General features: G+C 45.4%; 1 protein-coding gene across 1 annotated transcript in view; it reads right to left on the reverse strand.

The window, feature by feature from the left end:
• The window catches only part of LOC147428959 (pre-mRNA-processing protein 40A-like), a 61,292-nt gene extending 35,541 nt beyond the window's left edge, over positions 1–25,751 (reverse strand). Inside the window, exons 1-11 of the mRNA XM_086494960.1 lie at positions 25,498–25,751; positions 11,040–11,119; positions 10,915–10,968; positions 10,427–10,828; positions 10,162–10,344; positions 9,963–10,039; positions 9,748–9,817; positions 8,798–8,850; positions 8,647–8,704; positions 6,876–7,159; positions 6,687–6,792 (exon numbers count right to left, since the gene is read on the reverse strand). Of these exons, the coding sequence (XP_086351086.1) occupies positions 6,687–6,792; positions 6,876–7,159; positions 8,647–8,704; positions 8,798–8,850; positions 9,748–9,817; positions 9,963–10,039; positions 10,162–10,344; positions 10,427–10,828; positions 10,915–10,968; positions 11,040–11,119; positions 25,498–25,588 (1,458 nt within the window). The 5' untranslated portion in view covers positions 25,589–25,751. The remainder of the gene's footprint in view (positions 1–6,686; positions 6,793–6,875; positions 7,160–8,646; positions 8,705–8,797; positions 8,851–9,747; positions 9,818–9,962; positions 10,040–10,161; positions 10,345–10,426; positions 10,829–10,914; positions 10,969–11,039; positions 11,120–25,497) is intronic.
• Positions 25,752–27,709: the final 1,958 nt, after the last annotated feature.

Consider the following 27,709-nt stretch of genomic DNA (forward strand, 5'->3'; position numbering starts at 1 on the left):
TTGTCAGCACTCAGATAGTTCAACAGCTTGGCTTACCAACTCAGAAGACATCTCACTTATATGATGTGGAATTAGCAGATGGATCAATTTTGACTTGTGATCAGACAGTTCGACAGTTGCAGTTCGAGATTCAAACTTATGCAGATCAATTGGATTTTGAAGTCATGCCTTTATCTTATTACGACATGATTCTTGGTCAGCATTGGTTATTCCAATATGATCCAACAATTAGCTTTCGCGGACATACTATCAATTTGTTCAAAGATGGACGAGAATTAACTTTACACGGGCTTTCTCATGTGGAAAGAGTGATTCAAGCTTCACGTGTACAAGTCAAACAGCATGATACAGTGGATTATGAAGAGAATATGATTTCCGATGCAGATGCAGATATTATTATTGATGAATTTTTGAATTCATTAACTTCTCCTGAATCAATTGATGAAGCAAAGATAAAGATATAGTTGCAGATTCCAAATTTGAAGACGACTATGCTTTCTTTGATTCTTTACTGGATGATGATATGCCAATTACAAGTCATGAAGTTACAATTCCAGAAGATGATTCTGAAGAATTTTGGGATTCGTTATTGGAAGATGATTACAGTCTCAAGCCAAAATCCTCTCTAGAGATTACTAAAGTTGAAGTCACCCCATCTGAAGAGTACCTTGAGAAGATTTCCTCTTCCCCAAATATTTCGCAATTACTGGAAGATTTTGAACCAAAAATCTTACATCGCACGAAAGATTTTGAAGATCAATCTCTTGGTGCAGTCAACCTGATTAAACCAGATTGCTCTAAAAAGTCTTTGAATAATGCCATGACATGGGATTTAGCAGTCAAAGCAAAAAGGTTTCAGAAGAGGCAAAGGTTAAAGACAAAGATTTTAGATAACTCAAAGATTGAAGATTTTCGAAGATTCAATGCTTTTCCAAAGTTCTATCAACATCAGAAGTCATTTCTTTGACACGGGCTCTCATTTTAATGGGAGGGAATGTCACAATTGTGACTATGTTAACAGCAATACATCTACTCCTAGTTGCAGATACGCGAAGTGCCATGCCAAGGAGGACCCCTGTGCTTGGATGGTCACACCCCTTCGCCCATAGGACGTGTCTCTTCGCCAAAAGCCACACTCCTTCGACGACTGGTCACACCCCTTTGCTCTATGGGTGCGACTCTTCGCCCAATGGTTGCAGCTCTTCGCCGAAAGGATGTGTCTTTACGTGTAAAGTCATGTCTCTTCATCAAGAGACGTGTCTTTTCATTTATGTCTCTTCGTCTCCTATATAAGGAGCCCTTGTATCACACATTCAATCAATCCAACACAGAGTCCTTTAAGTCTTGTCTCGAGTACAATTGAAGTTTCTTAAGTCTTAATCATGAGTTTAAGTACTTAATTAAGGATTAGCACCTAGAATCCTCACAGCAGGTGTGGCTAAGAGTTCTTCGGCCGATGCCTGCTCTCTCCACGGCTCGACAGTACACTTGGGGAGCAACGGCTTGGTCCACCCTCACAGGCCCGGCACTTCAATTTGAGCTATCTGCCACCAGCCGGATGATAGTGATGCAGGAGGGGCGACCTACACTCTAGCCTGCTACAGAGCTTACTCCACAGGAGTGAGGCAATGAGAGAGAGGAGTGTTGGGAGCTCATTAGTGGCCTGACACTCTGGTTCATCTGGCGGGCCCGCTACTTTCGCATCTTTGAGGCTCGCCCTCTGCCACCAGCAGAGACTGTTCGCGATTTTTGGCTAGAGCTGATTCATACTCTCAGAGGACAGCTTGAGGGACTATAGAGCAGCTCCGACCGCATGCGGGAGCGCAGAGAGGCTTTCTTTCGACTCTGGCGTCCTGGGCTTTTTTACACCATGGTCCAGGGAGTACTCCGATGGCATTACCGAGCACCTGTGTGGCTTTTCCCTCCCCCCATTTCTTGATTTAGCCCCATTGTACATATGCTGGTTTTTTCATTGGGAGAGTCTCCCATCATGGTTGTTATAGCCCTCTCTTGAAGAGGTGGTTGTAGCCCTATGGGCACTTTCAGTAACTAATAGAAGGATCTTTTTCTCGGGAACAAAAAAGAATCAGCGTTTTCCTTAGCGTTTTCGACAACAGCAGATTTCAGCCCATAGCGTTTTTGGACAACAGGTAAAAGATTGCAGATTTCATCCCTTAGGTCCGTCGTCATCGCCGACATAGCCTAGACTTGCATCAGCACATGCATTTAGTTTGTACCCGATTGTGCAATCATAAGTAGACCACTCTCGTCGACGAGAGTGGGGCCTTCGGAGGAGGGTTTTACGTCTCTGGTGTCGTATCTCTCTTCTTTCTCTATCTCTCAGTCTCATACACCTGCACGCACAGTGTCCATTCACTTTGTTTGTAATCATTGCACTCTCTCATTAAGAACGGAAGGCTCTCCCTTCCATAAGAACAAAAGGAACCTTGAGCACAGTTCGGAGCACTCATCTTGAGCAAAGTTCAAACATTCATTCCGCTGCACCTTACATATAACATTTTATTTCATTTCATCTCTCTCTCTCTCTCTCTCTCTCTCTCTCTCTCTCTCTCTCTCTCTCTCTCTCTCTCTCTCTCTCTCTCTCTCTCTCTCTCTCTCTCTCTCTCTCTCTCTCTCTCTCTCTCTCTCTCTCTATATATATATATATATATATATATATATATACACACACATACATACATACATACATACAGCTATGAAACGTTTCGGGGCTGAAACGTTTTTGCTGAAATTATTTCAACCTCTTTCTATCTGCAGCTAATGAAGGAGCTGTGAGTTGTCCTTTGACACATCGAAGCCCCTAGAGACATGAATCCATGTGTCTCATTAGTAATGTGGGCAATTAGATTTTTGTAAAAAGCTATTTTCTACCCCAACTCCTATTAACGAGTCACACATGTCCTCTGTGTATCAATGAGAGTGTGTGTGTGTGTGTGTGTGTGTGTGTGTGTGTGTGTGTGTGTGTGTGTGAGAGAGAGAGAGAGAGAGAGAGAGAGAGATGAAATGAATGAAATGTTATATTAACGTCTTCAAAAGGCCAAAATGACCTATGAGACCAGAGCATTACAATGTGGTGGATCTGATACAATTAACAAAGTCAAAGTAATAAAATGAAATGATAAAATAAAAATACTATGGAATCCTAAACTGGTAGGTGTGAACTAAGCAGCTAAATCACAAGTCACAAGAGATCCAACATCGGTCGCTAACGGATCTCATCAATCTCCTCCATGGTCAGGAGTCTGACCAGGCGTTGTGCATGTCGGGCCAAAGTGATCCGAATCCTCTGATGTAGCCTCCGTCGATGTTGTGTAGTCCTCCGCAGTCGTGGGCGTCTGGATCTCCCCAGCTCAGTCGCTCGGTCGATCAATGTGTCTCTAATGTGAGGCGACAAGATCTACTGAGGTAGTAGCTCCTCCGGGTGTCGAGTGTCTGCTTTAAAGATGTCTATGATGTGTCTTTGAGACTGGCTGGCCTCTCCTCTCATCAGGCTCTCTTTGTGTTTGCACAGCTCCAACAAAAACAAACCCGGGAATCTCTGATCTTCGTACCTAATGACTTTGGAGAGTGGTCCAAAGCCCTCTCTGAACAAGCAGTGGAGCCGCCTGGTAGACGAGGCAGTGGCATGTGTAGTGTAACTCTGTCTCAGGCTCCATGTCACACAGAGAGCATGTCCTGGCCTCTGCTGGTACTCCACTGTATCTCCCACTCTCGATCCGCAACCGGTGTGAAGATGTGCGTACCTGGCCAATAGCACACCGTATCGCATGAGACAAGTGGGTATCCATGTATCTGGACCTCGTCACAAAACCGTCCCTCGTAAACTGGAGAAGATGCTAAAGGAGGGGGGGGGGGGGGGGGGGTGCTCATGAAAGAGCTGCCATGCCTCACGTGAGTCCTGACTCAAGAATAGCTGGTATAGGTCCTGCTCTAGGCAAGCCAAAAATGCCCTCTTCTTCCACCACACTAGGCGCCGAAAGTCAATCTGTGACTGTCTGTGAGGGATGTCCCCCAAAAGAACCTCCCTCCGAAGTCTTTAGTCTCGCGGCATTCCTCATCATACCAGCTGTTCTGGGGCATGCTCCCAGAACGACGGCTGCTCAGGCTGGGTATGTGGGTATGCCTTTGCCGCTGCATCATGTAATGTCTGTGTCAATATAGTAGTAAGCTCCTCTAGAGGACGCCCTGGCTCCTCAGTGCACAGACGTCTGTAGATCCTATCTATGTATACAGAGTCCGTCTCCCACGTGAAGGTGTAGGAGTAGGGCTGGTGCTAGTGACCTATGTGCTACACTAAACTGAAAAGAGATGGTCAGTGATACAAGAGCAGGATCCACTGTCACACCAAGAGGTCTGGATCCAACCATGAGATCCTGGATACTAGAGATGAGACTCGGCTGTGCCATGACATAATCCACTGTGTTGGCTCCATGTCTGTGTGGAAAGCATGTAAAACCCTCCGCATCGGGAAATCTCTGTAGGCCATTCAAGATGACCATTCTATGTGCAATCCCCATGACTATCAAGTGTCGTCCATACTCAATATGTTCCCAATCCTATGATAGTCTAAATAGGCCTGTCTCTGCAACATCCAGCTCTCTCAATATCTCCTCTGAAGTATCATGTCTAATGATGGGTAGTCCTAGCATTGAAGTCCCCTAGAATGATGATGTCACCATCTCTAGAGAACTCCCAGATGTCATCATCCAAAATAGAAAAGGGGGACTGTCTTCTGGGTGGTGTATACATTGACGTACTCGAAGGAAAGTAGCAAATAGCAATGTAAAGATATATGCCTGTCTCTGCTCTCAATCTCACCCACATGTACCTAGCTTGCTCATCCCCTCGAGCTAAGAAAATGATGTCTCTCCCACTAAAAATTTCCTCAAAAGCACCCACATCCAGATGCATAGATCCATTACAATTCCAGGTAGCAACTTTGAGTGTGGTCTCATAGGTCTCACACCATCATGTGGAGAGTGGGTCCAATATCACCACTCTTCCATCTCGGTAAAAAGTAATCTTACCTTTTTCTCTTGCCGCTCTAATCTCTGGCATTACCTCCTACATATGAGCGATCTGTGAGAGGGTAAGATCATCCCCGAGAAAGATGCCCATTTTCTTAAGAGTTGGTCTCTTCTTCAAAAAGTCCTTCGCTTCCATGGAGGAAAAACGAAGGATGAGTGCCCTTTCTTTCGATGTTTCCCCTTGCTCCCATTTTTCTTGTTGCCCACTCTCCAAGCTTTTGAGTGTATCCGCTCATGAACCCCCATCAAAGCTATGAGTTCTTTTACCTCTTCGTCCACATTATCTTTGTCTTTAAGGCCGCAAATTCTCACATGTAGAGAGCGCACACACCTTCTTTGCTCCTCTTCTAGTGTCAGGTTAATTATGGTGGGTGTGGACATTGTTGTTTCCTTGCTTTTCCCTTTCTTGGCAACCTCAATCCATTTCTCAGCCTCATCTGCCTTCCGTTGAGTTTTTGTAATAACGTCCACCCAAGAGGTCGTCATTTCTTTGTGTTGCTCTTCCTCCTCTTTAATGGCTCACACTTGCTCTTTGATCGTGTTGAGCTCTTCTATTACTGAAGGTTGCAATTCTCGTTCTTCAAGTGTATTTCGTGATTGTGCCTCAGCGAGCTTTCTCTTGAGTGACGCAATCTCTTCATCTTGGGCCATCACACGATCTCCCAGTGTAGTTATCTTGCTTTCTTAGGCCAACACGCATTCGTCGAGCATTTTTATTGTACCCAATAAGTTGGGGTTGATTTTGTTAATGGTTTCGGTCATTTCTTCTTTGCACTTTTGAACTCCATCCTCTAAGGGGTCCTCTAAGGGGTCGGGCTTATCATTCAGTTTCCTCATGCTTGGTCGCCGCCAAAAAACGAGAGAAAATTTGCAACTGTAGTAGGAGACTACACTACACGCACCACATTATGCATACATGTTCTCCCACATTTAAGCATACATGGCATACATTTGCATCCTGCAATTTCTGCAAATCAAAACAAAGTCCCGCTTTCTGCAACTGCCAATTCTGCAATTTCTGTAAATTCTGCAATTTCCGAATTTTCTGTAAATTCCCTATAAATTTCTGAATTTTGCGCTCTCTATTTTCTGCAATTTCCGTTTATCTGCAGGACTGAAAAAACTGTTTTGAAACTTTGTTTTCTGAAAAACCTGCACCTAGGGGGGGGGGGGGGGGGGGAGTATGCGGAAATTGGTGGGCGGTGGGAGGGGGCGCTGCACACTGTGGGTTGCGCACTGCCTGCAGGTTGCAGGTTACACGATGGGGGAGGGGCTGCAGGTTACGCGCGAAAGGAGGGGGGTGTGCTGTAGGTTACGCGAGGGAGGGGCCCGCTGCAGGTTAAGAGAGAGAGAGAGAGAGAGAGAGAGAGAGAGAGAGAGAGAGAGAGAGAGAGAGAGAGAGAGTAGCCCTTTTGGCTCAATCAACAAAACCCAATAGACAGAGAGATACATAGAGATGTTTTAATTGCGTTTGTGAGTTTATGAGCATAGATATGATATATTCATAAGAAGATCCACCTTGCCAACCGTCATTCTCTTTACCTTTGTTGGTAAGAGCTTGTAGCCAACCCAGAGATCATTGAAAACACACCCATGTGCACATGCGCACACACAGGACAATTAACTGCTCTAGCATACCTCAATGTCTTTTGCTGATGCCTCCTCTAACGCTGAATCTGCTAGCACAGCTGTAGCTTCAGATTTCTGCTCGGGTTCAAGTTGAACCGCAGCTTCTTGATAGGTTCTGGTCAACAACCAGAGGAACAAATGACAACAAATTGAGCAACAAAGACTGGAAGCTTTTAAGTAAGAAATTGCAAATCTTACATTGCTGTGCCATTGTCAATTGAGGTAGGAACATCGACTACTGGCTGAGGAGCCTCCACGATCACAGGAGACACAGCCTCTGATGGCTCAGATACCTCCCTTGCTGGCGACACAGGTATTGGAGATTGGGGAGAAGATATGGTATTGATAAGTGGGGCTTGAGGAGATGCAATTACCACTGGGGACACTGACAAAGAAGCAGAAACAGGGTCGAATTCTGTAACAGGTGCTGTCACAGAACCCAAAGCAGGAGTTGCTGCCATTTCAGCCTGCTCACGGGCTACCTGTTTGCACAAAAGTGTGAAAATTGACACTTGACAAACAAAACTTACAAAATCAAACACATTGACCACCTAAAAGTCTTGTCCACACATCAAAATAACCTTAACCTTCCTGAAGTCAAAATAATATGAACTTACAAACTGGTCAGAGAGAGAAAACTACAGACACCTTTAGAGGACAAAAAATATATTTCTTCTAGTAACCAAGCTCTAGACACACCCACACTGAATTTTTGGTCCACGCAGAATCTATGGCCAAATAGAAAGAAAGAAACAAACTGATGCCTAAGGGAGGCCAAACAGACCTTGGATCAAATCACATACAAAAGTTTCGGTACGTTCCACTTCATCTGCTAACGGAAAAATAAACAAGAAACCTAAGCCCATGCAGAAATAGTAAATCCATGACTGCATTGCAAAAGAGAGAAGACCCAAAAAAGACTCAACCTTAGCCCACTTTGAGGTGTCCTAAAATCCTCAAAGACAACTCTATCCCTCTGGAAGAAATCTTTTTTCCTTTGTTTTCTTGTTTCGTACACCTTTTGGCTCTTGTTTCCTAGTGAACAAGTTTGTTGCATACATGGATCTTTTGCCATGAATATCCATACCTACGACTGCATGTTTCTCTGTATTTTTCTATCATTGGTTCTCCAATATGTATAAACGGGATGGCCTCCATATACCATTCTCCATTACGGTTCCCCTTTTTTGGTTTAATATTGTACTACTCTGAGACTCTCAAAATACACCACTCCCAACATCTCCTGTGCTACAGTCTTGCACTTAATATTAGCGGTTTGGCGATATTGGGAAAGGAAGCCCATAAGCTGTGTAATTTGGAACAGTAGCCTCTCAGGACTTAAAACCAAATTACTCACATGACAAAAAGCTATACACATACCAAAATTGACACAACTTTATTTCCAACAAGTGTGCTATTAATCAGATGATCCGAGGAGATACTACTCATCTTTGTCTTATCATGTTTCTTGGAGAAAAACTTTATAGCCATATCACATACAATAACAAACCACATGAGACTTGCAAAAATCCACAACTTTAACAACCAAAAGCAACTTCTCTGCACGAATTTGCCAAATCTCGTCTCTCTTTACATCTACAAGATGTCATACATGTGTACGTCTACCGCATCTTATACATGTTGCTTGTAGAAACTACACGGAGGAGATTTTCACCGAGGCCAAAACCTAGCATCTGACCCATTGCTCAGATGGAGATTCTGAGGGCATAAACAGCTTCAAAAGGGGGCTAAAACCCCAGGTCGCCTAGTCAAAACACTTCCGAATCACGATGTGTGAGCTCCAAACCCAAAAGCACCCTGACAATTGCGTGCACGCAGATGCACACAAATGCAGAGCGCAAGGGCTCTGATACCAAATGTCAAGAACAGGCAAAGCAAGATGAAGACAATGAGTCTCCTGTAGAGAATGTAGATATGTGCATGAACCATAATAGATTGTAAAGTACACCTTCAACTCCTCAGGCAAAGTCCACTTGGATTGTTTCGTCAGCTTGTTGTAATAATACCTGAACATCAACAGTATACAATGTTCAGCACGAGAGGAAAAACGCCATCCCATAGAAAAACAAGCATTCAATTAAAGCAAACTATGAGCCTACTTTTTCCCGTCAGCCGTTGTAAACTCTTTCCAGATGCTTGATGCGTCCGCTCGCTGCATTGGAAAGCAAGTCTAAATTTAGGACCTCCAAGCCAGATGCTTTTAACCAGACCGAAAACCAGGACTGACTTCAAACAGTGTGCAAACGACATGGACACATAAAATGTTTGACTTTCAACCTTGATCAAAAGACTACATAATCACAATCGATACCAAATATCAACACCCTACTGTCAATCTTCATTGAAAAAATAAAAGTGCATGATGAGGGAATGAGTGGCCTGCAAGTGTAGCAGCTTGCGGGTAGTCAAAGCCTCAGGCTCTTTTACCTTTCCTGGCAGCAAGATGTGCTATGCATTCATAATCTCCTTGCAGATGGGTGACTGTAAAGCCCTGTCCGCAATACTTGCCTCGATTTCCTTAGCAGTTTTGCGTCTTCTTCAGTTTATGCATGCTCTACTAGCCTTTGCACACAGAGCCCACTTCACCAGCATGGTGCACCCCAGTATTGGCCATTTTCTTTTGTGGACTGGCCTTGGGCATACAAAGAAAAAGCATTGGGGTTTCTATCACTTCGCTCAGATGTGCACTCAATACTGAACAGAGCCATGATAGCATTTTCCATTGGAAGAGATGTTTTCCATTCAAGACGGACGAGTGCCATGATTTTTCTAATGAAAGAGATGTTTTGCAAAGGTCTGAGAGGTTCAAAATGCATGTGAAACGGGCTTTCTTGTTGATCCACAACTGATTCAGAAAGTTAATGACATTATGAAACAGTCACTAATTGGTAGCCAGTTTTCTTCTGTTCTAATTCACCATGAGAATCTTCAGCTTACAACAATAAAAAGCAAAAGAAAGAACTGATGATTCATTCTTTACAATTCCGTTTTCCTAAAACACATCAGAAAGGAGAGGATAGTGAAACTTTGCCAGCTTTTGTGCACTTGCCTCAAGAGGGGTCATGAGCTCGAGAGGTTTCTCCCAACTCGAATGTTTCGTGAGTCTATTGTAATAGTACCTGCATGTTTCCAGAATGCAGCCACCTTTACATGACTTCTGTGACTTGTGTTGAAAAAATAGAAAAGCATGAAGATAATGAGCAATGCACAACGCAGCATTCACTACAGCCAAGATTGCATCTAGAACTCCCAGCATCATTTTACCTTCTTCCATCAGGAGCCACATGCTCCTGCCATTCTGCGCCAGAAGCAAATGGAGTGAACACTGCTGGCGTTTGTGCCTGAGCCAGAAGCAACTACCACCGTAAGGACATGGTTCACAGATTAACCCAAAAAAGGATAGGGCTAGTAGTGTTAAAACAAGTGGGTTCTCCTTATCCGACATCCAGCATTAAAATCTTACCAAGACTGAGTTCACTGTAAGAGAATTTTGCTGACCCGTTAGTCCTGATGATGAAACACCCGAAGGAGCATTTTGATTTGAAGCTACAGTCCAGTGATTTGTCATGGACAATGGTGGCCTTGCCATGGACATTCCTGGAACGGCACCTATGTTTTGGTGTGAATAGGCTGCAGAGGCGGCAAACTGAAAAAACACGTGAAGTACTATTAAATTAGTCTAATGCAAGCACAAACGCACTTCTGCCGTTTACAAAACACCAACATACTGTAAAGCTTGGAGGTGGTGTGACTCTCACAGCCCCCGGAGGCGGTAGATTCAAAGGTTGAGATTGAGCTTGTGTTGAAATTCCAGAAAGGGGTCTTTGCTGCTGATTAAAAGAAAGCCCTTGAGGAGGCAGAAAACTCTGTGGATATTGAGTGGGTTGCGATGTCAATACTCCAGGCATCACTGGCGGGTGCACAGATAAATTAGGTGATATGCTATGAGGGCCTTGAATACTTGGAGGCTGCGAACTTATGGCAGGTGTTAAAGTCACTCCAGGCATGCTTGGTGGATGCATGGAGATGCTAGGCGACATACTTGAAGCAACTACTGGTCGAAATTGAGCATTAGTTGCTGGAAGTACACCTTGACCCTGCTGTGGCTGTACAGAGAGTATTGGTCTGAACTGCATTCGCCAAAATAGACAAAAGGTGAGATAGACTCCCACTAGCAGCCTATTTAAAAACAAATGCAGGCACTGATCATACACACTTGCATGGGAGGAACGAATCCTGGAGGTGGTCCAGGTGTACCCGAGTTTCCAGGCTGCACACAGCAACGAAGACCATCACAACAAAGTCCTCCTAAAGTCCATAATTAAGCACAGTTCAAATTACCATCAAACTAGTGGGTATAGGATTGCTTGGAAGTGGAGCTTGTGCTGTAGGTGGAGGAGCAGACACAGTCGGCACCAAACCTGCAAACCAAACAAAAACCTCTCTCTCTCTCTCTCTCTCTCTCTCTCTCTCTCTCTCTCTCTCTCTCTCTCTCGCAGTCCCCCCCCCCCCCCCCTGCCATTACCTCTACAGAGACTTGGGGCCAGTATGCATCATCTCTGTACACAGTTTCTGGACAGCCGTCCCTCCCCGACCCCCCCAATCCATGCCCACAAACATGTGCTTTTTTTACCGCTGAGATGGTGAGGAAGGCCATTGACAGAATGAGGACTGGGAGAGCATATGATCATGATGGCTTAGTGGCTGAGCATTTCATGCATGCCAGAGATCTACTAGCAGAGCTTCTAGCAGTTATGTTTAACCGTGCCATGTGTGAGGGCTTACCTGATACTTGGAGCCTTTCTACGATTGTACCCATCTTCAAGTCAGGAGACCCTATGGAGCCTGGGAATTATCGCACTATCATGATTGGACACACATTGGCACGGTTGTATGTATCCATTCTTGAGCAGCGGCTGATTAGATGGGCAGAGAGGGAAGGGATACGTGCAGCTGGGCAGGCAGGTTTCAAGAGAGGCTTTTCTACTCTTGACCATATCTTGACACTCAGAGCCATCATTGAGGAGGGCAGATCACATGGGAGACAGATCTATTGTAGCTTTGTGGACTTCCGCAAAGCATTTGACACAGTACCCAGAGCTAGATTGATGCGCAGATTACAGGAGATGGGAGTACCACAGAGCTCATTTGGGGGATCATGGCTTTGTACAGGTCAGTAGTGGGGCATGTACGCACCTCAGAGGGTTTGTCCGCACCGGTTCACTCCACTATTGGTGTGAAGCAGGGCTGCCCGCTCTCTCCTACTCTATTTGGTATGTATGTGGATGAGGTTGCTGACTACATTGAGAGAGATGGTGATAGAGGTGCACAGCTGGCAGGGACATGGATTCCACTATTGCTTTATGCTGATGATATTGTGTTGATCTCCGACTCTCCAGAGGGGATGCAACGTCACTTGGATGCTCTGCATAGATTTGCCCACGAAAGTGGTTTGTCTGTCAACCTTGGTAAAACCAAGGTCATGGTATTTAATACCACCCCACAGTGGATCAGGAGGTCAGCGCCCGCATTCACATACGGCCAGGAGACGGTGGAGTATACATATTACAGATGCTTACACTTACCTTGGAGTGGTTTTTAGTGGACCAGCATTTTCACTGAGGAGAGCAGCAGAGACTAGACTGACCAGAGCCCATGCAGCATTGGGCAGATTGGAGAGGATGTGTTCACAGCTCCAGTTTCAGGAGCCTCGGACGAAGCTCTGGCTATTTGACACTTTAGTGGCGTCTGCATTGCTCTATGGAGCTGAGATATGGGGACCTTCATTGGATCATCACGGGAGGACAGGTCGCACTGATGGGTGGCGGGACATGGAGAAGCCTCTGGTCTCTATGATCTCGTGGCTCATTAGAGCAAGGCTTCAGTACCACGTGCCATTATCCGAGCAGAGCTAGCTGCTCCCCCACTGGTAGTCGAGGCGCTTACCAGATCTGTCTCCTTCATACACCGCATGTGGGAACTTCCCGGAGACAGATATGCCCGCCTTGCACTTGAGTCCTCTCGACAGTTAGCCATGCAGGGAGATACAGCATGCTGGTATGGTGAAATGACATCATGGTTTCAAGCGCATGGGTTCAGCATAGACAGATTGCCCCCCTTCCAGTAGTCATTAGAGGCACCCTCTCTGACTCTTACACAGTCCGAGATCACCAGGCTCATCCGACAGGACCTCGCTCAGCTAGACATCAGGAGGACATGGATACAACCAGCACAGGAGCTGGGCACGAAGATGGCTTTCTACAGAGAGCATCTTCTCCAGCTTACAGAGGACGGTTTTGTGACGAGGCCTAGATACATGGACACTCACTTGTCTCATGGGATACGATGTGCTATTGGCCAGATACGCACATCTTCACACCAGCTGCGGATCGAGACTGGGAGATACAGTGGAGTACCAGCAGAGGCCAGGGCATGCCCCCTGTGTGGCATGGAGCCAGAGACAAGAGTTGCACTACACATGCCATTGCCCCGTCTACTACGAGATATGAGGCCGCTTCCACTGCTTGTTTAGAGAGGGCTTTGGACCACTCTCCAGAGTCATGCAGTACGAGGATCAAAGATGCTTGGGTTTGTTTCTACTCGAGCTGCGCCGGCACAGAGAGAGCCTGATGAGAGGAGAGGCTAGCCAGTCTCAGAGACACATCACGGACTTCTTTAGAGTAGACACTGGACACCCGGAGGAGCTACTACCACAGCAGAGCTCGTCGCCTCACACCAGAGGCACACTGATCGATCGGGCGACCGAGCTGGGGAGATCCAGACGCCCACGACTACGAAGGACTACACAGCACCGACGGAGGCTACATCAGAGGATTCGGATCACTTTGGCCCGACATGCACGACGCCCGGTCAGACTACTGACCATGGAGGAGATTGATGAGATCCGCCAGTGACCGATGCTAGATCTCTTGTGATTTAGCTACCCCAGCTGGCTGCTTTGCCCCGTTCACACCTAGCAGTCCAAGATTCCATAGTATATTTGTTTTGTCATTTTGTTACTCTGACTTTGTATCAGATCCACCACATTGTAACTTTTTGGTCTCATAGGTCACTTTGGCCTTTTGAAGACGTTAATATAACATTTCATTTCTCTCTCTCTCTCTCTCTCTCTCTCTCTCTCTCTCTCTCTCTCTCTCTCTCTCTCTCTCTCTCTCTCTCGTGTGTGTGGGGGTGTGTGCGCGCTAATAAAAAGAGGAAAATGGTATAGCCTTTCTATCACCCAAGTGTGGTAGATTGGTTATGCCATTTCCCTCTTGAATAACAGGTCTTGAGTTCAACTCTCCTTCTCGGATAGATCTTTAGGTCTCTTGGGATAGTTTCCTACGACGTTAAAATACTCTTCTTCTTCTCCTCTCTCTCTCTACAACATTTTGTTTAGGATGTTAGTCTTTCTTTCAGCACACAAACTTTGTACTAGATTCACCAATTTGTAACTCGTTGGTCTCATAGGTCATTTTGGCCTTTTGTAGACGTTAATATATCAATTCATTTTTATTTTCATTTCATCTCTCTCTCTCTCTCTCTCTCTCTCTCTCTCTCTCTCTCTCTCTCTCTCTCTCTCTCTCTCTCTCTCTCTCTCTCTCGTGCTCCCCCCTGCAGCCTTGCCCCCTCGTGCTCCCCCCTCTGCTTCCCCTCACGCTCTCCTCGGCTGCCCTGCCCCCTCGCGCTCCCCCCTCCTCTGCTGCCCCACCTCCATCGCGCTCTCCCCTCTGCTGCCCTGACCCCCTCTCTCTCTCTCTCTCTCTCTCTCTCTCTCTCTCTCTCTCTCTCTCTCTCCCCGCCCCCCTGCACCCTCGCGCTCTCCCTGCAGCCCCACCCCCTCACGCTCCCCACCCCTTGCTACCTCGTGCATAGAGAGAGAGAGAGAGAGAGAGAGAGAGAGAGAAATGAAATGAAATGAAATGTTATATTAACGTCTTCAAAAGGCCATAGTGACCTATGAGACCAGAAAGTTACAAGGTGGAGAAAAAGAAAACGTAGAGAGAGTGGAGAAAAAGAAAACGTAGAGAGAGAAATAAAAAGCGTAGATAGAGAAAGAGTAGAGAGAAAACATGAGCACGTAGAGAGAGAAAGCGTAGAGATAGAGAGAGAACCTGCATGCAAAGAGAGAGAACAAAAAAAAAACAAACAAACCTCAAAATTCTCTTCCTCTCCCTCTCCTTTTGCGGCCTTCAATCATGAGGAAACAAAATGGCAAAGATAATCCTATGGAGGATGCCATTCAAAAATGCAAGGAAGAAATGAGCGAGTCCATCAACAAGATTAATCGCCACCTTCTAGGTACTATAAAGGCACTCAACGAGCGTGTGTCGGCACAGGAAAGCACGATACATACACTTGAGGATCGTGTGAAGGCCCACGATGAGGAAATCGCACTACTCAAGAAAGAGCTTGCAGAGGTGCAATCGCAAAATGTTCTCGAAGAAGAAGAGCTTCGCCAAGAGATAAGTAAGCAGGCGGAACACGAAGTCCTGCAGGAAAAAGCTCGCAGAGTTGGTAAAATTTTTCTCTCTGCAAGAAGTCGGCACAAGACTTGGGATTCTCTAAGAAGGCGGCAAGAGCATGATGCTCAAGAACCTAGAGAATCCGAGGAGCGGAATGCTCAAGATACTTCAGAACCCAAAAAATATCCATGAATATCAATTCAGAACCATAGCCAAGAAAACTCGTCTTTTCGGGAAGGATATGAAGGTCTTTAGACCTCAGAACACTCCGATCAAGTTTGATATTTTTGACGGAAAAGAAGATGTCCCGAAAGCTGTAGCTTTCATTCGACAGTCTGAAGTTGCCTTATTTCTACGAAGCATCGAAGATGAGGCATGTCACCAAACACCTCAAGGGAATTGCAAGTACTTGGTGGTATACCAAAGCTCTACAAGGAACTTACAACAAGATTGGATTCAATTCAAGGCTGAATTTTCCGACAATTTTTTTTCCTCTACGCTTTGAGGAAGGCATCCAAGAAGATTGGGATTGGTTTGCCCAATAGGAACACGAGCGAGTCAAAGCAAGTAGTGGTTCACTCTTGCCAAGGTAGCTCCACTCTTGATCCTCTCTAAGGAAAGAAAGATAAAGAAATTCAACGAAGGACTTTTGCCCGAATTTTGTAGACGCATCTGCAAAATATTTTGCAGCAAATGGTGGAGTCAGCAATAAAAGCCGAAAGTGTACACCTTAGTGTACAGAGAATCTAATCCCCATAGTGGGACGGGAACCATTGAACACAGAAACAACGGATTTTTGTCATTTCTCCTCGAAGGATACGTTGCTATCCGGAGAAAGTTTGGAGTAAGGGAATTCAATCTAACTCCTGAGTTCTTGAATAGAAGACCCTCAAGCAGGTCTTTAATCAAAGTTAAATCTTTGAGGAATTGTCACAAACGGGAGCGCATAACAATATAAAATACATTCGGATAAATAGGATTTATCACTTATTACTGAAGCTAGAGGATATAGAGAGAAATAAATAGAGAGTGAGAAGATCGACACAGTACTGGGGACCAGAAGAGGGGCTGGTCCACCCCCGTAATAGTATCTTTATTACTGAGGAGAAGTCTATACAAGCACTTGAACCGAACGTATTATCACGTTCGTTCTAGAATAAGACTTGATGGTTCCCGGAAGCCTCAGCTTCCGATTCCTAGGGCAAAACCCTATTCCAAGGAACTTCCGTTCCTTATTCCAAATCCTTGAGAACCAAGGTTCTCGCCTCTGGATCTCACCTTCCAGACTCAGGGCATGACATCCCTGCAACTCTTTCTAACTCTCTTTCCAGAGTCCTCTTCCCGCAGAACAACTCTGCTTTCCCGGACACGAAGTCCTTACTTGGGAATCCCAACTTCCGGATCGCAACTTGAGAGACTACCTCTCTCCGATCCGTGGATCTTCTTCCCAAACTCGAGTACGAAACCCTTGGGCTGATCTGGTTCTAGTTCCTCAGAGCGCTTTTCTCCTGCAGAGGCTCATGCCTTCCTCTGCTCCTACTCCCTCACGAAGAGGAAGTACACCTGCAATCAAATACTCAAAGATCATAACATGAAAAACGTTACCTTCAAAGTCTCGACGCTCGAAACGCAACTCCGTTCTCGAAAAGCAATTCCCCGGAAGAGATCTTTACATAGAAAAATCCTCTCTTCCAATCCTACACACAAAAGAGGTGTGTTCTCGGGTTCCTTCTCGTAAATCAGCCCCGTCTACGACGTTTATGGGCTGAAAACAGAGAAAAACAGCAACTTGTCGCGATGGAAACACGCTTTGTAGGCACTTCTTCGTGAGGGAACTCGCGCACTGGGTCTTGCGACATCTGGTACACTTGGGGCAGCCATGGGCATCACTGGCAACGTCTTCTTTATGGCTGAAGTCTGCAGTAGCATCTCCTCCTTGCAAAGATTGGTCCTCCTCTCTGAGTGAGGGCATGTGATGCTTTTATAGCTCCTAGCCACGGGCACGAATAGCTGCTCGCGTAGAGATCGCGGCCGTTTTTTTTTTTTCCCTTTTTTTTTCTGTTCTGCCATAAAAAGAGAGAGAGAAAACGGGCTGATCTGTTGCCTTATTTATCAGATGGCTGCCCACTTATTAAGTGGACGGCCGGCGTATTTTAAAAATAATCTGAACCTGCCCAAAAACTCAATAAAACCTTATAAGTTAAAAACAATGCTTTCACAACACTTCCCAGGCGTCCCTGGATGCAATCACATGCACAGTTGCAATGCAGACATAGACTTCCTCGCGGGAAAGCATCTGCTTTCCCGAAAAGCAATCCTGCTTTCTCAGAAAGCATCTGTTTTTCCTCAAAGTTTCCTCTGAACCCATCTTCATTCAAGTGCTTGCTTTTCCTTGTGCACAATTCTAACACAGTTCGGAATTTCCTCCTAACTATGGATATTCCCTTTCCGATGCACCCGTCACCCACCTTGTGACCCATCAGGAATACCCATCACCTAGTCCTTTCCTACCGAACTTACGGTACAATCTCCTTCACGATGCTCTATGTCACCCATCCTATGACGCATCAAAGATGTCCGTTCCCGGATGGTCGGATACTTCTTTCCGATACTCCCTGTCACCCATCCGATGTGACGCATCAAAAGTACCCGTTCCTGGTGGCTTTACAGATATTCCCATTCTCAGTGTTCCCGTCATCACTTTAAATGACGCACTAGGAATACTTTGTACTCGGATGTCTCCAGTGAGAAAAACCCTCTCACTTAAAATTCCAATAATTCATTTAGAATTATTTTTTCCTTGGTGTTCCAAGCGAGAAAACCCTCTCACTTATAAATCCAATAATTCATTTAGAATTATTTTTCTGTAAGATAAAGCCAATTTGGCAACAGGAATTCATAAACTGCTTATTGCTTTTATGCACGAGATATGCATGTGTCTAACCAAAACAATCACTCTCGAGTGTTTATGGGAATAGAATTGAGTTGAAACATTGCTTTATGCGATGGATTGGTTTGCTCAACATCCGGAAGGTCAACTATTGATCTTGTATTCGGTAGTTCACCAACAAATTACCTGCTACTGCGGGTAGGACGGCAGAAAGGAAGGAACCATTCCGAGATTTCAACCAAGAAAAGATTTCACTAAGCTTGAGTACCTTATGAACCAACCCCCCCTACCCGGTCAGGGAAGACACGGTAGTGCTTTTCGCACAAGTGAATCAACACTCTCTTTACGAGGGAAGGAACAAGTGACGACTACACCCTGTGACCGAGGACTCCAAGGATTGAAATCCTAGTTTATTTGATGATCGGGTTTTGCTTTAAAATCAAGCCAAGGGATAGTCAGGTGAGCATCTTCGCTCTAAGGATCTTACGAAGGAAAGGTAATTTCCCAGGTTCACCAAAACTCTTAACACTTAACTTAAGAATTATGTACACCTTTGGATACATGGATAACACACGAAGATGCAGACCTATGCCAAGGTGGGTCATTTACCAAATGGTAGTGCTTTTCGCACAAGTGAATCAACACTCTCTTTACGAGGGAAGGAACAAGTGACGACTACAGCCTGTGACCGAGGACTCCAAGGATTGAAATCCTAGTTTATTTGATGATCGGGTTTTGCTCTAAAATCCAGCCAAGGCATAGTCAGGTGAGCGTCTTCGCTCTAAGGATCTTACGAAGGGCAGGTAAGTTCCCAGGTCACCAAAACTCTAACACAACTTAAGAATTATGTACACCATTGGATACAAGGATAACACACGAAGATGCAGACCTATGCCAAGGTGGGTCATTTACCAATCGAATTACTTCTCTACTGAACAGAATAAGATGAACCAACTTCCTTTTGAATAACTGGACGGGAGTTTGTTATACTCTCTTGAGCGCCTTTTTGCGCGCAAGGATATTCCGACACAAGAATCTCTATTTCAGATGTGCTCGGTAGAAGAAATTTGAGTTTCTCTACGGAGAAGAGGTTTGTTGATGGTCGTTGATCATTGAGTACACTATGTGCTTTTACAATTACACTAGCAACTTTTGGTTGCGGTATAGATTTCTCCATGAGCAGGTCAAGTAGCATTTACACGCTGCTGGAATAAATTCGAACTATTTTGTTTGTAAGAGTAAAACTAGCCAACCATTTTAAAATGGTAAGAATTACATTAACCACATATGGGAGAACATCATTGAGATCTACGGCGGGTTCGCCCTTAAGTAGGCCGAGTTTAAACTTACGTTCACAGAATGGTATGGCTAGAATTTTTATCTGCCTAAGATTTTGCGAGCAGTCCTAGATGCTTGCTAAGTAAAAATTTCTTGATGATTTCCGCAAGAAATAGACGCAAGCAGGCATAAAGAAAACACTACAACCCGCTGGAGGAAAAACGCGGAAAGACGTGCGGCAATGCACAAGGGATCTTCGGACCAGAACGATTGGCTTACCCAAAGCAAAGGCCCAGAATAAGAACTTACTATGGTTAGATGGCATACTTTATCTACCACAGGAAGATTCACATGAGCTTAATGCTCTCGACATGCCCTACGTGGGAGGATACAAGAGGTTTAATATCCTCAGAAATAATAGCGCAAGGTTATGCGCAAACACAGACACCTATCTTGATTTCTAGGAGAATAACTCTTCTCGGGAATCAGAAGGCGGAATTGACTTAACAGATTTTCAGAGAAGGAAACTTCCGATTTGTTAGAAAGACGCGAATGACAAGTTCTTATAGGGCTCGTAAGTTTGATGATTGGTGAAGGATATCCTCGAGGTACTAGAGGAAAGACATGAGCTGGTAAGGTAAGTACTGAATTATTGAATTTTTAAGTAATTTAATTTTTTAATTATTTTTTGAGAAAGGACTAGCTCAACTCACCATTGAGCAAGATTTGGAATCTTTCTGATTTCTCCCCGGCAGTTCAATTGGATCTCCACAGTTTAGGACAATTGTTTATAAGTGAGAGGGATGTTGCTAAATTGGCTTTATTTGACAAGAAAATAATTCTAAATGAATTATTGGATTTATAAGTCAAAGGATTTTCTCGCTTGGAACACCAAGGAAAAAATACTTCTAAATGAATTATTGGAATTTTAAGTGAGAGGATTTTTCTCACTGGAGACATCGAGTACAGAGTATTCCTAATGCGTCATTCAAAGTAATGACGCGAGCACTCGGAACGGGAATATCTGTAAGGCCACCAGGAACGGGTACTTCTGATGCGTCACATCGGATGGGTGACAAGGAGCATTCGGAAGAAGTATCCGACCATCCGGGAACCCACATCTCTGATGCGTCATAGGACGGGTGACATAGAGCATCGCAAAGGAGATTGTACTGTAAGTTCGGTAGGAAGTGACTAGGTGATGGGTATTCCTGATGCGTCACAAGGTGGGTGATGGATGCATCGGAAAGGGGATATCCATAGTCGAGAGGAAATTTTGAACTGTGTTAGAATTGTGTACAAGGAAAAAGCAAGCGCTTGAATGAAGATGGGCTCAGAGGAAATTTTGAGGAAAAACGGATGCTTTCTGAGAAAGCGAGATTGCTTTTCGGGAAAGCAAATGCTTTCCCACGAGGAAGTCTATGTCTGCATTGCAACTGTGCATGTGATTGCATCCAGGGACGCCTGGGAAGTGCTGTGAAAGCATTGTGTTTAACTTAGAAGATTTTATTGAGTTTTTGGACATATTCATACCATTTTTAAAAGGTGACCGGCCGCCCACTTAATAAGTGGGCAGCCTACGATTAAATAAAGTAGTAAAGCCAACCAACAATTTTTCTCTCTTTTTCTGACAAAAGAGCGCAACCAAAAAAAACAAAAAAAAAAAAGAAAAACGGATGCGATCTCTACGCGAGCAGTCAATGTTCTGCTATCTTTGTCGTGGCCAAGGAGCTATAAAAGCATCACACTCCCTCTCCCAGAGGGAAGACCAATTTTTGCAAGGAGAAGATGCTGCTGCAAATGTCAGCCTTAAAGAAGACGTTGCGGGTGATGCCCATGGCTGCCCCAAGTGTACCAGATGTCGCCAGTACCCAATGCGCGAGTTCCCTCGCAAAGAAGTGCCTACGGAGTGTGTTTCCATCGCGACGCGCTGCTGTTTTTCTCTGTTTTCAGCCCACAGACGTCGTAGACGGGGCTGATTTACGAGAAGGATCCCGAGAACACACCTCTTTTGTGTGTAGGATTGGAAGAGAGGATTTTCTATGTAGAGATCTCTTCCAGGGAATTGCTTTTTCGAGAACCAAGTTGCATTTCGAGCGTCGAGACTTTGAAGGTAACGATTTTCATGTTATGATCTCTAAGTATTTGTTTGCAGGTGTACTTCCTCTTAGTGAGGGAGTAGGAGCAGAGGAAGGCATGAGCCTCTGCAGTAGAAAGCGCTCTGAGGAGCTAGAGCCAGATCAGCCCAAGGGTTTCGTACCCAAGTTTGGGAAGTAGATCCACGGATCGGAGAGAGGTAGTCTCTCGAGTTGTGATCCGGAAGTTGGGATTCCCAAGTAAGGACTTCGTGTTCGGGAAAGCAGAGTTGTTCTGCGGGAAGAGGACTTTGGAAACAGAGTGGGAAAAGAGAGTTGCGAGGATGCCATGCCCTGAGTCAGGAAGGTGAGATCCAAAGGCGAGACCTTAGTTCTCGAGGATTTGGAATAAGGAACGGAAGTTCCTTGGAATAGGGTTTTGCCCTAGGAATTGGAAGCTGAGGCTTCCAGGAACCATCAAGTCTTATTCTAGAACGAACGTGGTAATACGTTCGGTTCAAGTGCTTGTATAGACTTCTCCTCCTCAGTAATAAAGATACTATTACGGGGGGGAGGGGGGGGAGGCCCATCTTCTGGTCCCCAGTACTGTGTCAATCTTCTCTCTCTCTCTCTCTCTCTCTCTCTCTCTCTCTCTCTCTCTCTCTCTCTCTCTCTCTCTCTCTCTCTCTCTCTCTCTCTCTCTCTCTCTCTCTCTCTATATATATATATATATATATATATATATATATATATATATCCTCTAGCTTCAGTAATAAGTAATAAATCCTATTTATCCGAATGTATTTTATATTGCTATGCGCTCCCGTTTGGTGACACTAACCACAGACAGATGGGCAATCTGAGAGAGCCAATTTAGTGATTTTGGATTTATTAAAGTCTTACATTTCGGATCAGAAGACTCAATGCGAAAAGTACTTGCCCTTGGTGGCATTTTCCTACAACATGGTTCATTCATCGATGGGAAAGGCGCCATTTGAACTAATCGAGGGTGCTAAGAAGGTTCCTCCATTTCTAAGCACCAAAGATCAGATTTTTGAAGCAGATCAGTATACGAGAGATTTGGACAGCTTTTGCCAAGGTTGAAAACGAGGCTCTTGAGAAGTCTCAAGCACGGCATAACAAGGCAGTCGATAAACATCGACGCGACTTGCAGTTGAAGGAAAATGATTGGGTGCTCTTACAATTTAAGAAGGCACGCCTCGGGAAAAGAAAGGGAAAGGAGTGGCTTTTTCCAAAGCTAAGTATGAGATATTATGGCCCTTTCCTAAATGATGTATCCTTCAGACTGAAGTTGCAAGATACGTTGAAGATTTTGAAGATCCTTCAATCTGAAGCCATCAGCGTTTTTGTAAACCTTCGCGACAAGACCAACAAGAAGACCAGCGTTTTCAGTTTTCAGCAGTCAAGCACATCAGTAGAACCCCCGAACCTCGCAGATCTCACCTTCCCACAGCAGATCCTCGCCGCACGGTGAGATTCATCAAGGTTTACAATTTCAGCCCAGAAATTGCAGATTTCAGCATCTGCGTTTTCAACGCGTCGTCGTCGTACCGTCGTCATCGACATTGTCACCAACATAGAGTCAGAATTCAGCAGATAAAGATTTGTAGATTACAGCCCTTAGCATTTTCAGATTTCAGCCCATCTCGTCGTCGTCCTCATCGTCGTCGACATCGTCGGCAAGTCCAAGCATTGTAGAGATTTGTGCAATCATAAGTAGACCGCTCTCGCCATAGAGAGTGGGGCCTTCGGAGGAGGGTTTGACATCTCCGGTGTCGTATTCTCTTCTCTCTCTCTCTCTCAGTCTCATGCACTTCCACGCACAGTGTTCATCCACTTTGTTTGTGTCCATTGCACTCTCTCACTAAAGGAACGGAAGGCTCTCCCTTCCGTAAGTAAAAGGAACCTTGAGCACAGTTCGGAGCACTCATCTTGAGCAAAGTTCAACATTCACTTCCGCTGCACCTTACAGTGCATCTCTTTCAATTTAGTTGTTATTTGAAGTGCTTAAAGTTGTTCAGTATGTTCTTTTCCATTGGCACGTGGTGCCCATCCCCGTGACAAATTCAGTGCCCCCCTTAGACATTTGGTGCCTCTTTCCACTCTTACCCTATTTTCCCCATTTATTCAGGGTCATGGGTGTTGACTACCTAGCCGACCTGGACTCTTAAGTCTATATAGATGTGATCGGGAGCACAGTCAGTGTGTGGTGCACAATGCTCTTGGGAGTAGGGCGCCCCTAGTGGGCAGCCCTAGGATTGCAGATGGGCAAAGAGGAGAGCTTTCAGCCCAGCACTTTTCCTTTCCCAATGTTTTGGGCAGCACTCAGCCCCAATGTTTTTGGTGGGCAGTAGGCTTAGTGCATGGAGTTCCTCTATAGTGTAGCACCACCTCAAGGCAGCCTTTCATAGCCCTTGTGACCATGTACTGGCAGGTTTCCTCATCCGAGACCTAGATCCACATCTAGATCTAGCCAAGAGGAGATGCACCAAATCTATACTCTCAGAGCATGTTGGAGGTGATGCACACGTGGAGACCGTGTCAGTGGTCTCGTGTGCAGGAGCAGTTGGCATTGTCAATAGCAGTTGCAGTTGTGTGCACCTCGGGTCTATCCATTGGGCATGTCAGTTCTATGCCGGACCACCCTTGATCACTTGTATGAGTAGATTGTTATCAGCATGAAGAGCCTTTCCCATCTCTCTCTCTCTCTCTCTCTCTCTCTCTCTCTCTCTCTCTCTCTCTCTCTCTCTCTCTCTCTCTCTCTCTCTCTCTCTCTCTCAGATGTCCTGTCTCTATCTATCTGAGTGATCTCTCTTCTCCGCAGGGTGTGCCTTATTCATGTGTTTGGTATTATAGGTGTTCTAGATTGGAGTCAAGGTGCCCACCAGATCACGAGCCAGTTCTTGTCTTCATTGCATCTTCCACTGCCACCTTTGACACTTTCTCTGGTTCTTCCATCAAATCACTCAGCGGAAGTGAGCAACCAAAGTGCGATCCCATTATATATACCAAGACGGTGCTAGGAGCCCAATCTGAGTAAATGGCATCCATACGCAGTGGAGTGGATCGTTTGCTAAGACTTGGATGAAATCCTCCTCCTCTGTAGTATGTAGTATTTCTTGGTCCGCGGCACCATAGGTCTCACACTAGTGGCTACATGTCCAAGCATTGAAGTCTCCCATGAGGAATGCTTCCCCGAGTATAGAGTACTCTTTAATCCCCTCCATCAAACATGTGTATGATGAGTCCTCTATACACTTTCCGTGGGTAGACTCCCACTGGAATCCATGGATCCTAGATAGGCCCCTCTCTGGGCTCTCGTATGTCTTTGTGAGTAGGACAATGTCTCTAAAGCTCATCACCTCCTCTGGTCGCTCTAGGTGTGTCCATTGCAATTCCAAACCGCAATGTGACATGAGCTAACATGTAAGAAGAACCTTCTCCCTCTATTTCATTGCACTTGACATGAGCCTAAAACGTAAGCATTATATTGCTAAAAAATAGTCATACCAGAGAGGGGAGGCAATGCAACACCCCAAATAGACTGCCCAACTCCGCTCCGCTAAATCCACGACCCAAAAAAGGGATAAAAACGTAAAAACAGCCCTAAACTAGGCCGTCCTCATTAAACTGACCAAAAACAGCCCAAACTGGACAGCACTTGGCACAGCCAACAAGCCAGCACAAATAGCATACATGACACATGCAATACATGAGAAAACCACCTCACTACAGATGGACACAGCCCTCGCTCGCTAAGAACCACCCTGGGGCACAACGCAGCTGCACACCTATTATTGCAAACCTCTCTAATGCAAGCAAAAACTTAACATAGCACCTCCACCTGGTCGAAGATATCTTCAGCCAATGCGATATGTATCATCTATGCTGAAATATACAGATGGCAATATAGATACTTCGTGCAACCCATTTAAGGGCTTGAGGAATACATGGCACAGTTTATACGATGGCAATATACCTGCACAGCTATGTGGAACAAAATTGTTGTGGCGGGCTACTTCCAACTACAGAAACAGAATTTGCAAGGGACAGAGGGAAAAAAGTCCTACCTTGCATCCATGGCGGCGGCGGAGGAAGACCGCGTGCACGAGCAGCCGCAAGATCAACAGGCGGAGGGGGCGAGGGCGACATTCCCACCATCACCGAAACCCCCCTTCACTACGTTCTTTCTGCTGCTGCTCCGGTTGCAGAGCGACTTCTTCTCGAATTGAGAATTGAATGAAGAAAATACTGTAATCTCGTCTTAGTCGTGTACCGTCTATAACTAGGCTATGGAGCGTGAAGCAAATAGACAACGAGCAAGATGATGCCTTTACACCCTAACGAGTACACGAAACATATGGAGAGAACCAACATGAGCTATAAAGAAGGCCTCTACTATGAAGTTAGAATAGGTTGGGGTGCATGCATCATCTGGCAGGTTCTAAAAATCGGTAAACAGATTATTATATTTCGGGCGTGTGTGTCGCTTCAAGTAGTAGCACTTCTTTAAAAATCAGCTCATACCAGTTTGTTATAGGCATGAAAAGACTTGAAACATTAGACTTCGTGCATTCGGATGTGTATGGGTCTATGCCTACCAAGTCGCTATGGTGTTGCCTTTACGACTTTTCATAGATGATGCAACTCATAAGGTTTGGGCATATCCAACTAACCATAAGAATGATGTGTTTTGTAATATCAAAAGTGGATTTCGTACACTCTCAACCGATGCCCACTGGCTAGCTGTGATCGTGTGCATTCGGCTGTCCTGCTCCCGTGTAAGTCCATACACCACCAGACGTACCGCACACGTACTGCAAGTATGTACGCAATACCTGCATATCTCCCTCGTGCACTATGCCATCATCAGTCAACAAACGACTGACAACCCCAACTGCAATTGCTCCCACTGCAGCTGCGATATCTGGTCTCAAGATCAGCATCTCATACATGAGACCACCGAATGCCGATGCAATGCTAGCGGGCTCTGCTAGCTCGACGGAGCATGCATCAACATATATATCCCTGGCAATAGGCATCTCTGACTGACAAGGCGTGTCAGCCACATGCATCTCCTGACTGTCCACAAAAGACGCATCAACCTGTCGTGCAACCTTAGAGAAAACCAGCTGCTCTAGGCGTCTGCTGGAAGACATATCCTGCACAACTATATCCCCATGCTCACTGTCGAGCATAGAAAGGAATGACTGCATAATCGCTGACATCTCAGTCTCCTCTGCAATCATCCACTGCAAACATGACCACTCAATCTGTTGTGACTCACTAGAGCTCTCATGCTCTAACTCCATATGCATAGACTCTTGCACAACGTCCTCCTGTCGTGACTCACTAGAGCAAGACCGCTCTACCTGTCTATCCTGCATAGAAGTATCTCGCACAACTGACTCTCTGATTTGCTCAGTCACTAGCAAAGCATGCATGTATGACTCTGTCACCTCTCTGTGTGATTGCTCAAGTCGTGCCCCAATTGTGTGCACAACGAGCTCACTACTCTACACTCCATGCAAAGTACCCTGCAACCCATGAGCAAAAGAGACTCGCCTGCTCTCTCGCTCTCTACCTGGCTGCGTGATCACAGAGACAACACTGTCTCTCCCGTGATCCACATGCAATGGGTAATCTATACCACTCCTGGCACCTCTCGCAATCACTAGCGAACCCAAACGCATCACAAAATCTCGCTCTCGTAGTGAAATCTGACATCCACTATCTCGTAACTGTCTGATTGAGATCAAATCCCGTCTCAGATCTGGCACATAACGCACATGACACAGGGTAAATCTCATACCACTGGGCAAGGACAAACATACGTCTCCTGTACCCTCAATGTCATACACAGCACCATCAGCCATGTGCACACAACCAAGTCTCCCACTAGAAAACGTGCTAAACCACTCACGATGCGACGTGACATGGAATGTAGCATCTGAATCTAGTAACCACTGTGAAGACAATGTGCAATCCGATATGCAATCCGTAGACATAAGATCGTCTGAAGACAAGCTAGATGTAAATGTGACATCGCCGTCACAAGCATACTCAGTAACCACCGTATTGATCTCACTAGCATCTGTCATGCCCAGATCTGCATCACGCATCTGTCGCCTCCGTTGTCTCAAACGCCTGAAACATCGACGCCTAATGTGCCCTCTATGTCCACAATGCCAACATGTCAAGTCTCTATGCCGTCGAGACTTGCGTGTGGGACCAATCTCTCCCATGGACATAGAAGTGGGACTAGACTCCCATGTAGACATG

The sequence above is a fragment of the Adiantum capillus-veneris genome, chromosome 22 (genome assembly GCF_014529385.1).
Source record: "Adiantum capillus-veneris isolate H3 chromosome 22, ASM1452938v2, whole genome shotgun sequence".
NCBI classification, from domain to species: Eukaryota; Viridiplantae; Streptophyta; class Polypodiopsida; order Polypodiales; family Pteridaceae; genus Adiantum; species Adiantum capillus-veneris.